This window comes from Anoplophora glabripennis, unplaced genomic scaffold (genome assembly GCF_000390285.2).
Source record: "Anoplophora glabripennis isolate ALB-LARVAE unplaced genomic scaffold, Agla_2.0 scaffold34, whole genome shotgun sequence".
In the NCBI taxonomy this organism is placed as follows: Eukaryota; Metazoa; Arthropoda; class Insecta; order Coleoptera; family Cerambycidae; genus Anoplophora; species Anoplophora glabripennis.
This window is the reverse complement of record NW_019426074.1, coordinates 943981-958277: the sequence shown is the minus strand read 5'-3', so window position 1 is coordinate 958277 and position 14297 is coordinate 943981. Positions and strand designations below refer to the sequence as shown.

The 14297-nt window shown below is 31.8% G+C and overlaps 1 protein-coding gene across 7 annotated transcripts in view; it reads right to left on the bottom strand.

The window, feature by feature from the left end:
* Positions 1–14297, bottom strand: part of LOC108913671 (eye-specific diacylglycerol kinase) — a 674863-nt gene that overhangs the window by 157070 nt on the left and 503496 nt on the right. For all 7 annotated transcript variants that reach the window (XR_002763331.1, XM_018719260.1, XM_018719268.1 and 4 more), the window contains exons 4-5: positions 11281–11484; positions 1148–1277 (exon numbers count right to left, since the gene is read on the bottom strand). Coding sequence is in view for 6 of the 7 variants with exons in the window: in XM_018719260.1 (XP_018574776.1) it covers positions 1148–1277; positions 11281–11484 (334 nt within the window). In the remaining variant the exon portion in view is untranslated. The remainder of the gene's footprint in view (positions 1–1147; positions 1278–11280; positions 11485–14297) is intronic.

Below are 14297 nucleotides of genomic sequence, written 5' to 3'. Positions count from 1 at the left end.
CACAAAAAAGTTATGTCGTTTTTAACACATTCAATCTACTGCAGCTAGCGCCCTCTATGAACTTTAACCAAAATGTGAACAGATTTCAATTCCTCTACTCAACGAACTCCAATCCCCAAAATTTTGTGAGGATATTTGCATTTGTTAAGGAATAAATTAAAAAAAACTGAAATAATATTTTACATTTAACACCCTGTATCTCTTTAACTATCAACTTTTGGACTAAGGTAAGTTCGGCTAAATCGCAATATTTTTACTTGGGTAATCTACCCATGAATTTTGGCCCATTACGTCGCGACCACCCTGTATATTGATATTTCAAAAATTCTAAGAGATTTTCCACTCGCTAATACGCCGTCATGCACGGTGTCATTATATTGGATTCCCAAAATTTCGCACAATCCATTAGATATTGTATGAAATGAGACAGATTTCGAGTAGTCAAACCTTTTTTTTATGTTCATAACCTTCAAAGAATATTTCGTCTATTTCTAGCTAGGACATATTATTTTAGAAAAATATGAACTCGCTCTAGAGGTATCAGAAATAAAATGCAATAGAGGTATCAGAAATGAAATTTTCAAATACAAAAACATTATTCCAAAAAAAAATATGACAGTGAAAATTTGATTCAGTGTTTATACCTTATATTATACTTGGCCTGACGGTAAAGTTTCAGGCACAATACGACAAATGAGGACGAGTACACAACAGTAACTTTACGAAAGTATTCCCATTATCCAATTTTGGCATAACAATTATTTAGGAAATTGAACAATTTTAAGAAACTTTTTATATCAAGAATGTTTTTTGGTAACTGAGGAGTTAATGTAGGGATATTACTAGAACATGCTTATTATCAATTTTGTTGATTATAAATAAGTTAGGCACATGTTGACAGTTAGGAAATTACGCAAATATGCTTTTGCTCTATGATTTAAACGTTTCATTTTGATACCTGTCACTACACAATCTTATTGTATATGTTATTATCACGATTTTCTGTATCGTTCAATCAAAAACTCATTAAATTACTAATGGGGTCACGTGCTTGTTGGACATTTATTAATCCATAATCATAATAATTTCCAAGCAGTTTGAAATTTGGGGTAAATAATGGCTGCGATAATTTATGTATACGACTTACCTAATCTACATTCTTCACCTATTCGTTGAATGTTGAAACAAGATTCTTTATTGTGATAGGCCGCCTTACACCACGAACAGCTGATTGCTACAATTTCTTTGGAACTAAACGATAACTTCGATTGGAATGACTGAAACAAAGGAAAAAGAATCATCTTGGACCGGAGACAATACTATGTCAAATAAATATAATTAATACTACGCTAATAAGTATATGTAACTATCTATTTAATTAATGAGTGAGACCAAGGTTTGAATGTGTAACATATACTGTATACAATAAGTTACGATTTCATTGGCTAACGAATAGGTCAATAACGGTAATAATATCTCAGTGGTAATCAAACTGCAATAACAGTTCATTAATGAGACTACATATTTGAATCCAAAGAGGACAAGTATTGATTTTACAGCACAAAACGAATGATGAAGCTTTTTCGTCTGAGAGGAGATATTCTGTTGGAATACGTCTTTAATTCCAAATACTAGATATTCATTATTTCTTATGAGGAGCAATTTAAATGGAATTAACTTTTTCAAACCTTACCGCAATTTCTCATATCTCGCACAATACGTTCAACTTACAAAAGACTAATGGAACTTAATTGAATCGCATGTTTTTCTGAATATAAAGAGGAAAAAAATAAACCTGCTTTTGCAATATTTAAATTAAATTTCTTGTAATTATTTTCATAATCTCGCACACTTTTCAATTTAAGTGTAATATGTTATCAAGAAGATGATGAATATGAATACGAGTATTAAGTTATCAGGGTGGAAGTATGAAAGGATGTAAAATTTTACATGAAAAATATTTTTTCTGAAATTGTTTGAAAAATGTGTACCGTTTCGGCACAATTTCAGACCTCAAAATATCGTATTCTAGTATTTTAGTTCGTTGCTAAGCAACCATCCGCAAACAGTACGGGAAACTTTCCTAGGCTGGGAAGTTAACCGTTTTTTTATCTATATTTTATAGGTATAGTAAATACTGATAAATACACGCAGACAAACGAACTCACATCAAATATGCAAACTATTTGTTTATGTTTATAATTATGTTGCAGTTTGTACAACTATTAAACATTGGCTAAACTTTATTCGATCTATTCGATCATTCAAATTTAATTGTTCCAGTTCATCACAACGATATGCATCGGTAACACCAAATATTAAAAAAAAGAAACAATAATATCTAGATATTCTAAATTTTCACATCTAAGCGTATCTTATACATTAATTATATATTATTAACTATATGACAGAACCTTTTAGTTTAAGGCATAAATATTTTTTTCACTGGCACCAAAATACCTAATAAATTGCAGTGTATGACTCATTTTCATTCTAATGCGAATTATTATATTAAGATATTTAATTTATACACTTCTTCCGATGTTTGTTTACACACAATAAAAGTATCCAACCCTGTTGTAGACTGTTTACGAAATACCATTGCAAAGCCAGTGTTAAGAATATGTGGGACACTCAGAGTGAGTTCTCAATTTAGCAAACCATTTTTTGGCCTGATTCTGTCAAAATAGTATTAAAAGAAACAAAAAACTTCACTCTAAGACTTTTTATGTATTTGGTTCTCAGTTAATGAAATTTAATTATGTGGAAACTCTTCCCTTGAAATTTTTCATATAACTACAAGAATTTAGAATACTTACTCTAAATTATATCAACTTTTTGTTTGCATATTAACGTAGGTACTTTATCAACTCGACGGCGTATACGTGACCCCTGAGGAAGATTTACTTTCAAGCAGCTAACGTAAGTGTAAGCCTCATACTGTTTATGTCACTTTTTAATGAAGTTATGAACATAAAGCAAAAACTAGAATATGTAGAAATATTGCGAGTCATTCAAAGTTATGGCGGAGGAGCAGGTTTACTATCGAAAACGTAATCTGTTGTAACTCGTTTACTTAGTACGAAATACAACACGAAAAACATTTATTCAATAAAATCTTTTCGTTGCTATTATATACATTTTTAATACAATCTTTTGTCGGTTTCACTCATCTCAAATGTCAGAAAATTACTTTAATAACAATAAACAACTGAATACAGTCTTAATTAAAAAACCATATTAACAAAACCGCAAGATATTATTCCATATTATTACCTAAGTTACAGAGGCACCCGAGGGTGAGAGCATTATTATTTACAGGAAGCAAAATTGCTTCAATTTAGTTCAGTCTGAGAAAATAAACAGCGCCACAAGTTATTTGTCTTTTCCTCCTCATTTGGAATTATCTGGTTAGGTAGGTGGCGCTGTATTTGCTTTATTTAATAAATTACTGCCAATTTCCGGCTTGTAAAATATACTAATTTAAGTCGGTTAGTGTCTCGCTTTTCACAAAAATTTCTGCGGAATTTTCATACGTATGTTTGTGAAGTATAGGCAGTATCTTTCCTCAGATTCATTAGTCAGACAGTAAAAGATAATTATTTATCTAGTTTTAAATAGTACGTTCAAGATTTCGAATCGTAGTAATCGTGGGACATTCCATGAAATATGTTGCTTCCTACGACAAAGTGTTGACATCATACAAAACGACAAACATTTTTGTATGTAGGTAAATGATGAAGTGGGTGAGCGATTTATGTTCTGCGTTCTTTTGGATGTAACAAATATATTAAGTATTTCTATTTGCGTCTGCCAAACAACAAACTCTTGAAGAAGACAGTACTGAATAGTTTGAAAAAGACAATGAACTTGTACAAGTAATCAACGTGGAAAAAATATTCCTCTAAAATAAATTGTATCAAGATATTCTTTTTATATAAAAAAATCATAAAATAAGAAAAGTCAATTTTAGTTGATAGGCCATTTACATATTTTATTTTTACTAAAATTAATTATTATTATTATGTTTAGAAGAAATGTTACATAAGAAAGTTAGGAAGCTATGAGCTAGAATCTATGGATATAGAAATTTTGTAGAAATAATTAAATAAAGAAATACTTAAATAATTTACATTGAGTTGAACTGGGGAGTAAACTAGAAGAATGCTTTGAATAAACACATACAATATTTTTTTGGATTGTAGTTTTTTTTAAAGTTTTTTTTAGAGTAATTAAGAAGTGCTCTTAAAACTGTGTGTAGTGATATTTACAAACATCTTGCATTTTTTAATAAAAGTGTGTTGCTTTATTAATCTTTAAATAATTTCAGAAAACTTTTTAAACGGGGGTAAGCTTTCAAACATATGCAGGAAGTGAAACTATAATTACATATAAATATAAATTAATCTAGTCTCTAAAGCAATAAAAAAAATAAAAGGGTATTATATATTACCCTATTTTACTCTACAGAACCTACCTAAATGATTACATCCCCATCAGTAATTATTTGGAACAGTAATTTTATTTTCTTCAGGTTGGCAATTAAATTTCGGTAAAATAAAAATTTATTAAAACAATAAAATCAACACTACATTAAAACACAACATTCTGTTTCACTGGTGACTGGTATAATTTTTCACGAGATTTTATTCAACCAATCAGCGATCGTATTATGTCGAACGTAGATGCAACGGTTTGTCATTGTTAATTGTAAACGAGTCATTAATATTGGTGATGCTAAGATTTAGGAATTTTTAGTTGACAATACTACTCCAGCAATGTTGGTTGCATAAGCTCGGCGGCCACGTGGCTTATCATTTGTGAAGGCTCTGTATAATAATATTAACTGGAGGCTTAACAATAATGAAATTAAAAGATGAAATATTAAAAGACAAAAACTTAGTGTTCGATTTGCATTCGTAATGAATGGCTCCCAGAGGGCAGTAAGGACGATATTTTGATATTATAAAATATCTGCCAATTAATGTCTAACAAATATTTCCATCCACCGAACTCTTTCCGTGGCAAGAATAGTAATTTGGCTTGATTCGGAAATCAAGTTATGCAGTTTGTTTCCACGTCTAAACTAAGTAGCAAACAATTCCTTTCCAACCCACTTCGTGTTGAGAATCGCAAAACAACGATAATAATTTCAGTTGATTCAGAAATTAAATTACGCGGTTTACTTCCGCACCTAAGTCAAATAACATATTTACGAAAACGATGAAAAAATTACGGTCGTGACTAACAAACAGATAGCAGCTGTTTGCTGTGATGATAAATTCCATTCATTAATAAGCATTTGTTTACGTATTCAATATTGTATTCAACCACTATAATTAATTAATTTTAATCTTTCTGTAATATAACTATAAAATATAAGTTAATGTCTTGATTAGCTAATTATTTTAGAAACAATTGAACAAATGCACTGGGTGGGCTAGGATGTGCATATTTGATTTCAAACACCCCTGTCAAATTTTAATGCGGCGAACGAATTTGACGATTTTTTTCATATATAGGGTTAATCAAAAGTATGGAAACCCCCAAAAATCTCAGCGGGAAAGCATTTTTGGGATAAATAATGAGTCTCAGCATTTTCACGGTGCATCCGATGGTACTTGAGGTCAAGGTCAAGGTTCAAGGTCATATCAAGATCAAGTTGTTTTTTTTTAATGGCGCCTCTCCATTTCGACCCCAGAAATGGAAAGAGCAGAAAATTCTGCATCCGTCAAGGTCGAAAGAACATGTCAAAGTCATATCGGTTTTAGGAGTAGCGACTCCTTATTTCGTCGCTAGAAATAAGAGAGCGTGGAATTCTACATGTCATTGTGATCTCAAACGTGACCTTAAGGTCAATGATCAAGGTCAGGTAGAGGTCATTCCGGCTGTCAATTTTTATTTTCGACTATGAATAGAAGGGACCATTTTTAGTGACTACAAGATCAAGGTCACTAAGGAGTACCATCGGGTATCTAGTCAAAAACTGTCACTCCCTCTAATACCGTAGTTAAAAATAAAAAATTACAGTACAAATCAACAATTGACATTGAACTCACCGTGACCATTGACTGTGAGGTCACAGTCAATGTCACAGTCAATGTCATATTCGGATGGAGAATTTTCTCCTCTTTCTATTTCCGGGGTCGAAAAGTAGGGTCGCCATTTAAAAAAACGACGTTATCTTGATATGACTTTGAAGCTTAACCTTGACCTTAAGGTCAAGATTACCATCGGATGCGCCGCGAAAAATGCTGAGACTTCTGTCCTCACCATTTATCCCAAAAATGCTTTCCCTCTTGAGATTTTTGGGAATTTCTATACTTTTGATTAACCCTGTATAAAGAGCGTCTTAGAGCACCTATACTAGAGATTTTTTTATGTCATTTGAGCATCCTTTAATATAGCACCCCAAGGTTTTTTAAATTTATACGTAGATTATGATATTTGAAATTTTACTATAAAATGGCTGTGAAAAGATTATACATAGTAACTTTTTCTCATTGTCAGTGTTACCACAGACAAAATAGCTATCGCCACAGACCGCTACTGGAATAGGCCAGCAGTTTTAAATTACCGAATTGTCCATAGAGTACACCACCAGCAGAATTTTAGGAAGAATCAAATGCAGCGGCCCGAATTGCTACGCGTATCCTAGCAACATATAAACAAGGCTTTGGTAATGTTGCCAGGCGTACTTACGGATTTCTTTTGTACACTTTTTTATCAATCTGTTTTTTGCGTTACTGTTAAAATGTTTTTAAAGAATCAACGAATATCTATGTAGGTTCATATAATATTCTGCAGCGGTGTTACAATTAAGTTATTTAATCATAATTTTGTTAATTAGCTACCTACTATTTTCATTTTTTGGTATTGAAATACTGCAGAAAATATATTTCCAAATAAACAAAATTCGTAATAATATTTTAAACAGCTTGTAATATAATTTTTTTAATATTTGATGATGACGATAAATTTATTTAATATACAAGGTGGGTTATTAGTACGTCGCGGAATGTAGGTACAGGTTTTTTTTTTTATTTTGACATCCACTTATAGGTTTAATAATTAAAGATAGAAAGAAACTTTAAATACAAATGTACGACTTTTCCTTTATTTCATTTGACATCAAAATTTACTGGCATAAAATATATATGTTTAAAATAAAAAAAATCATTAAAAAAAATTAAAATTCATCCTTATGAAAATAACAAACAACGCTTTTTATAACTAACCTTTACAACAACATAAGGAGAATAACTAAAAACGAAATAACATTAATATACCTACAATTTTTACAAATCAACATGCAAGTGATTGTGATGATACAGTTGAAAATATGTTTCAATTTACTATTAATTGCTTCAAAAACAAATTCAAAATTATCAAGCATTTCGTCCTGTATTTTTTTTCAATACTTGCAAATTTTCAGGTAAAAAAAATATGTCTAAAGGACTGACAATGAGATCGGGGCTGTTTTCTGGCCACCTAAGGTTTCTAATAATATTTTTTAGTGTTCGTTGACGGGATTCTTCCTCCAAAATAAATTTGCCAATATTCCTGAAGAACTTTTGCACATTATTGTTATTTGAATAATACAGTTAATTATGTTTTATTTTTCGTCATCAGAATAACCCATTGTAATTTTTTTAATTTTTTAAATTAAAATGGGTTATTCTAATAATGATAAATCCCATGTATTTTTAAAAGAAGGTTCGTTTCTGTCGTTTTTGTCTGATTGTGTGCGAGAGAGATAGAGTTATAGTGTGCGATAGAGATAATGTGTCTGTCCTCATAGAGGGCTTCTATTTCTCTCTCTCTGCTGTCTTCAGGAGACTTTGGGGGTTCCCCTGCAATTTCAGGACACCTAGGGAGGGAGCGTGGAGTAGAGCACGTGGCCTTTTTAGCCTTCGTTATCGATGTCACACAGTATGAGAAAAAAAAAAAAAAACGGTTTTGCTTGTAACTCGGAAATGCCTGGAAATATAAACAAATTTCCCCTTGGTTCTGAGTAGATCTCTCGATGGGTGACGCAAAGCGGGGTGTCACCATATATGAAAGAAAAAAAAAACAGTATTTGCTTGGACTCTAAGTATCAAAAAATCTTCCATGGTTTTGATTGGTGATCGAGAGAAAAACATCAAAACTCGCATGTCAAAAAATAAAAATCGAGACCAACGGTATGTGACATCATAGGATAAAAAAGTGTTTATAACTCGGAAACGGTGCGTTGAATCGAAACAATAATGAAAAAATCTCCTCACACCCGTGGTTCTGATTGTCCTTTCTGCGTTGAATGGAAAAGGTCCGAAGTCCGTATGTGGAAAACAAATTTCGGAAAGAAGAGGTGTGTGAGGTGATACAGTAAAAAAGGTCTTATAATTCGGAAACGGTGCGCTGAATCGAAAAAATAATTAAAAAAATCTCCCCACTCCTCTGGTTCTGATTGTCCGCTATGCGTTGAATGCAAACGTCAATATGTCGAAAAACAAAAAAGTTAGTTAAAAATTGCAACAGCAGTAGCGAACGCATTATCTTATCTCTGTATTGATTGATTATTTGTTGTTTTTATTTTAAATAAATTTCGTATTCAACTACTCCTTGAGGTTCCAGCAATTTTACATTGTGCTAATTTTTTTGAACACCTTGTGTCACAAATATGAGCACTACCAATGACATCCATGATAAAATAATAATTATTATTTTACCTATCTAAAAAAATCAACAATAAGAGAGCAGTACCCATCTAAGGATACACAACCTGTATAATGCAAATTTTTTTTAAAAAAGGTGTTAATATCGTACCATATTGGAAGTCGACGCACAAATCTAAAAACATTAATTTCAAGTTTTTGAATTTTCCCATTCCAAGGTGATATAAAATAATTAATTATTTAGGTAAATTCCTAGTTTTAATTCTAACGATTTATTCTATTTAGCATTTAAAGCAAATGTGATTTCCAAACAGAAGATAAGTCCCATATCTTTTTAATTACATAATTGAAAGCATTAAATTTATTTAGCAGTGATTATTTGGCAACAAAGCCACCGCTGGAACTGCCGCCTACTACCAAGTAGAGGAGTTACCACGCTAAATTTTATAGCTGGAAGCCGGCTAAGGAGACCCTGCATTCATTTCGGGTTGCCAATTTCCAGCATTTAAGTAGCAGTCTGTGGCGATAAGCTATATTGTCTGTGGTGCTTCATTACCATTTTCAAGTTCTTGCAAAGTATTCCCTTATGGTATACGTAAATTTTAGCAGTTTTAATTTTTTTAGGGGGTCCCCCAGAAAATCAAAAATTCCTGCACAAATGATTTTTTTTTTTGGACTTGTCATAATTACATTCCATGAAAATTGTATTTCCAAAAAAAAAAAACACTACTTTTTTTTGTGATATAAATATATATAAATAGATTTATTTAAATTTTTATAAGTAATAACTCAAAAAATGACTTGTTTTTCAAATAATCTTTTTTGTTGAAAATACTAACCGAATTTAAATGTGTTTATACAATATTCAAAACTTCTAATGTTATTGAAATTCTAAGGTTTTTCCCCACAGGTTTATTTTAACTATATATTATATATACTTGTATTTATAGTAAGTAACTGAGATGTTCGTGTTTCTAATAATATTTTTCTCAGAATTAGTAATCGAAATTAAATACACTTATCTAATTATAAATATTTAGGTGTAGGTACATATTCTGCAGGGTTTTTAACTGTAGCAAATTTTTGTCCATAATTTGTTGTCATTACCCCAACTCTCATCAATCTACGTCAAACATCTTAAGAGATGTTTAAATAAACGTGATATTTTTTTTAATTTCCGGAACTTTTTTGTTATTTGGAACGTAGAATCCACCGTTAAAGATTGGCATTAACATCTTGTATAATGTTTTTTTGTACTATTTCCATAATGACTACTTATTTCGAGTAACACAAAATTTGTATACAGATCTTATTAGGCATCGTTTATAAATATTATTATAGTCTTCGGTAAAAGCTGTTTTACATTGACAATTTATTGATCAATTAATTGATGAAGTCGCTTCATCAAGAAATTGGACAAGTGTAATGCACCAAATCAGCTGTCAAATAACTTCATCGATTTATTCATCAAGTTCTTGACGAATTAAAGCATGTTCTAATTTTCGTCAATTTCTTCGTGAAGTGTGTAATATGTGTCAGAACGGTACCGCTGTTGTATCACTACAATTATGTGTGGAAAGGTGACATTTTTGAAATGTATTTGTTTCTTTGATTCATTGGTAGAACTGATTCATACGTAAAAAAACTTGAAAAAAAGTCTGGTGCAGTGTAAAACCACACTGTTTACCAATAAATTCGTGAATTAATTGATGAAGAACTTCGTCAATTTATTGATGAATAAATTGTCAATGTAAAACAGCTATAATAAATTGTATAATATTGCTGGACATTACCAATTACGTTTATTGGTAAAATTTGTCTTTTAGTTTTTTAAATCAGGTATAGAAGGTGCTTTTCAGATTCTAGATTTCCGTAATTCGTATCGATTTCAAGATTCTTGAATTTTCGTTTATGGATTTAAGATAATGCGCGATTTAAGCAATGAAGCAAATCGTTTGCAGTAACAGAATTGTATTAAAAAATATGTTTTTTTTGTTTTACAAAAGAATTAGGTGTTTAGTAATATTATGAGATTTACGACAAGATTATGGTCTGGAAGTTTCAGAGATTTTTTTTAAACTAAATGACTTCTTAGATTCTTAACGAAGTTTAGAGACGGAAAAGTTTTGTAAGACATCCTCTAATTTTCTTCATGAGTTTCTTCTATTTGACTTACAAGTTTCTTTATTTTTACATCTTGTATGAGCAAAAAATGAAATTAGACAAATTTGGAAATAGAAATAGACGATTAAATAATTGTAATAATACGTTTAAAAAAAACAGAACAAGTCAAAATATAGGATCTTAATATCGTTATTCAATTGGATAATTGACTTTGTCTCCTCACAAGTTATAAGAAACGACTCAAATTTGAACCATTTCAAACAGGTTAAAGTTAAACGAACAAAATGTATCAATTATTCCACGACTATCAAATGACCGATGTTACAGTGAAACACAATCACTTAAGACGTTTTGTGTAGCTCCGTCCAAGTGAGTGATTTATGCGGCTAATCTTATCGCCTCGCAGATAAACTACGTGCAGCTTAGAGCACTGTAAGCGTTCAAAACTACAAACGCTTCGATACCCTTATCATTCTGCTTCCTTAGATAGAGCCCTTACCTTGCCACAATGTGTACATTTGCCCTTTTCAGAACGCCGATGGACCCAGTGATGCTGGATGGATGTCTGTTCTCGGTACTGTCTGACTCCCACGTCCCTGAATGTAGGTTTGCATGTAAATTTTACCCTGTCTACGAGAATATTGATACAGTTCTGATGGGCCACCACGTTGCAGGACGAACATTTCATCCGCGACCCATGTTTCTGCAACAAAAAAATTCGATTACTATATGCTATTAACTATTATGAAGGGAATAAGTCTTTTTTGAACCCTAATATACGACACCAACTGTCAGTAATATACAGACTATAACAATTTACCGTGGCAGGGGCGTGCCTTGAAATTTTCCATCAATGTTGTTCTACTTCGGGTGTTGAATGCGGTTAATTCCAAGAAAATGACGCAGGGGTCTTCTTGGAATTCTGTCTCAACACATATCGTACGGACTGTAGATATAATATTAATGTTGTTTCATGCTCTTGAATTAGAAATTAAAACTCGCATGAAACATTCTAATAATCCGACATTTTCATGTAATAGTAATGACACATTCTATAATTTTCGGGGCGCAGATTTTCCTTTACTTTATGAAAATCTGAATAACATCGATTGGTCGCCTCTTACAGATTATTCAAAAATCGATGATGCATGTAAATTTATGTATGATCGTATACATGTTGTGATGGATGTTTGTGTTCCAAAACTAAACTCCGTAATAGCAAGTATCCTAAGTGGTATACTCGATCCATTATTAAAGATATAAAAAAGAAATCCAGGTTATTGCGTCAATTTAAACTATCGGGTGATATTAGATTTCATAATGATTTTAGAGACCTTAGATACAAAATAAAGAGAGACGTTGGTAGGTCATATAGGGAATACTTAAACACAATTGAAGATAATATTAAAAATTACCCTAATAAATTTTGGGCATATATATATCCAGTAAAAGGAATGACTCTAGCACATCCAGTGAGATGAGTTATAACAATCAGACATTAACTGACGGCCAAATGATAGTGAATGCTTATGCGCCGTATTTTCAATCTTCCTATGTAATGTCTCAAACTCACAATATACAAGTTAATGTGCCTAACATTAAGTCGAACAACATGCTTATCATGGAAAGCAATACAGAGGATGATGTCAAACGAGGTTTGCGCAAACTGAAGCCAAAAATGTCCATGGGACCGGATGAAATCCCTGCGTTTGTGGTAAAGGACTGTGGTAGCACCTTTATTCGTCCTCTCACTATCATAATCAATTTAATATTGAAATCCAGGAAGTTTCCTAATATATGGAAAGTCTCACGTTTATGCCCTATTTTTAAGAATAGTGATAGGAGTGATATAACTAATTATCGACCCATTGCGCTAATCTGTGGTTTCTGTAAAGTCTTTGAGAATATCTTGTATCAGTATGTCTATAACCATGCCAAAAATATTGTAACCATAAATCAACATGGTTTTATGAACGGGAGATCTACTACAACAAATCTCGTGTGTGTTTCTCAATATGTCGCAGATGTTTTGGATAATCGGGGGCAGGTTGATATTATATACACAGATTTCTCGAAGGCCTTCGATAGACTGGATCACAAAATTTTGATTGAAAGACTGGGTGGTTACGGATTGTCTGAGAATTTAGTTGATTTGTTTGTGTCATACCTGACTAATAGAACGCAATATGTACAACAAGGGGGTTCAAATCACAAGTAATAAGAGTACTGTCAGGAGTACCTCAGGGTTCAGTCCTGGGACCTCTACTATTGAACATCTTTTTAGATGACATAATCAATTCCATTGATGTCAATTTTTTAATGTACGCAGATGATATGAAGTTATATACGAGGATTGAGACCTCTAAGGACTGTGAACGGCTGCAAAATGCTTTAAATTTAGTCGAACATTGGTGTACAGCTAATAAACTCCCACTGAATTGTAAAAAATGTAATGTTATGTCATTTAGTAGACAAATACACCCATTGAGCTTTGGTTACCACATTAATGATGTATATTTAGATTGGCCTACCCCCATCAAAGATTTAGGGATTGTATTTGATTGTAAGCTTTCGTTTGTCGAACATGTTGATAGAATTTTGAAGACCTCATACAGAAATTTAGGGTTCGTTATTCGAAATGGTAAAGATTTCTTGGATCGTAGTATTCGTAGTACATTATTTATTTTATATAATTCGTTTGTGAGGTCTAGATTGGAATATGCATCTATTGTGTGGAACCCGCTATATACAGTTCACATAAATAATTTTGCGAACATACAAAGGAAGTTTTTAAAGTACTTATTTTATAAAGAAAATTCGTATTATCCCCCCATTAATTTTCCTCAGAACCTTCTGTTGAATCACTTTGGCGTGAATTCTTTACGGTCTAGAAGATCTATGCACTCGATCATTTTTTTTTTGCATAAGATAATCCAAGACGTCTTTGACTATCGTCAGATATTAAGTTTACTTAACTTTAATATGCCTAGGTTAACTTCGCGTTCTCCTGCAACCTTCTGTTTGCCTATCCTTCGCACAAATCTCCTAAAAGCTTCTCCATTGTTTCAGGCATGTTCAAACTATACAAAAATTGCACATCTTGTAGATGTGTTTAATTGTACCACAAATGAAATTAAAGAAAGCACTATACATATTTTGAGCATGACCTAAATGAGTATAAATGTGTAATTAATAGGTTCTTTGTATATTACTTATACTGCGTATTTTTCCGTCTTCTCCATGTTATTTGTCACATGTTTGTTTTATATTTACTTATTATATAGGCTCAATCTCTTTTTTTCCCCTGTATTTCTCTATTTCTCTATATTGTAATTATTCTATGTACTCCCATTCCGTAATTGGAATTTTGTTTCTGTGGAATGGTGTATCCAAAATAAATAAATAAATAAATAAATAAATAAATAAACCTTCGTTTAGTGAGAATGCATGGGTTTTTTAAGGCTCGATTACGGTTAGACAACATATAATCTGTTTTAAATAGAGTTTAATATCCAA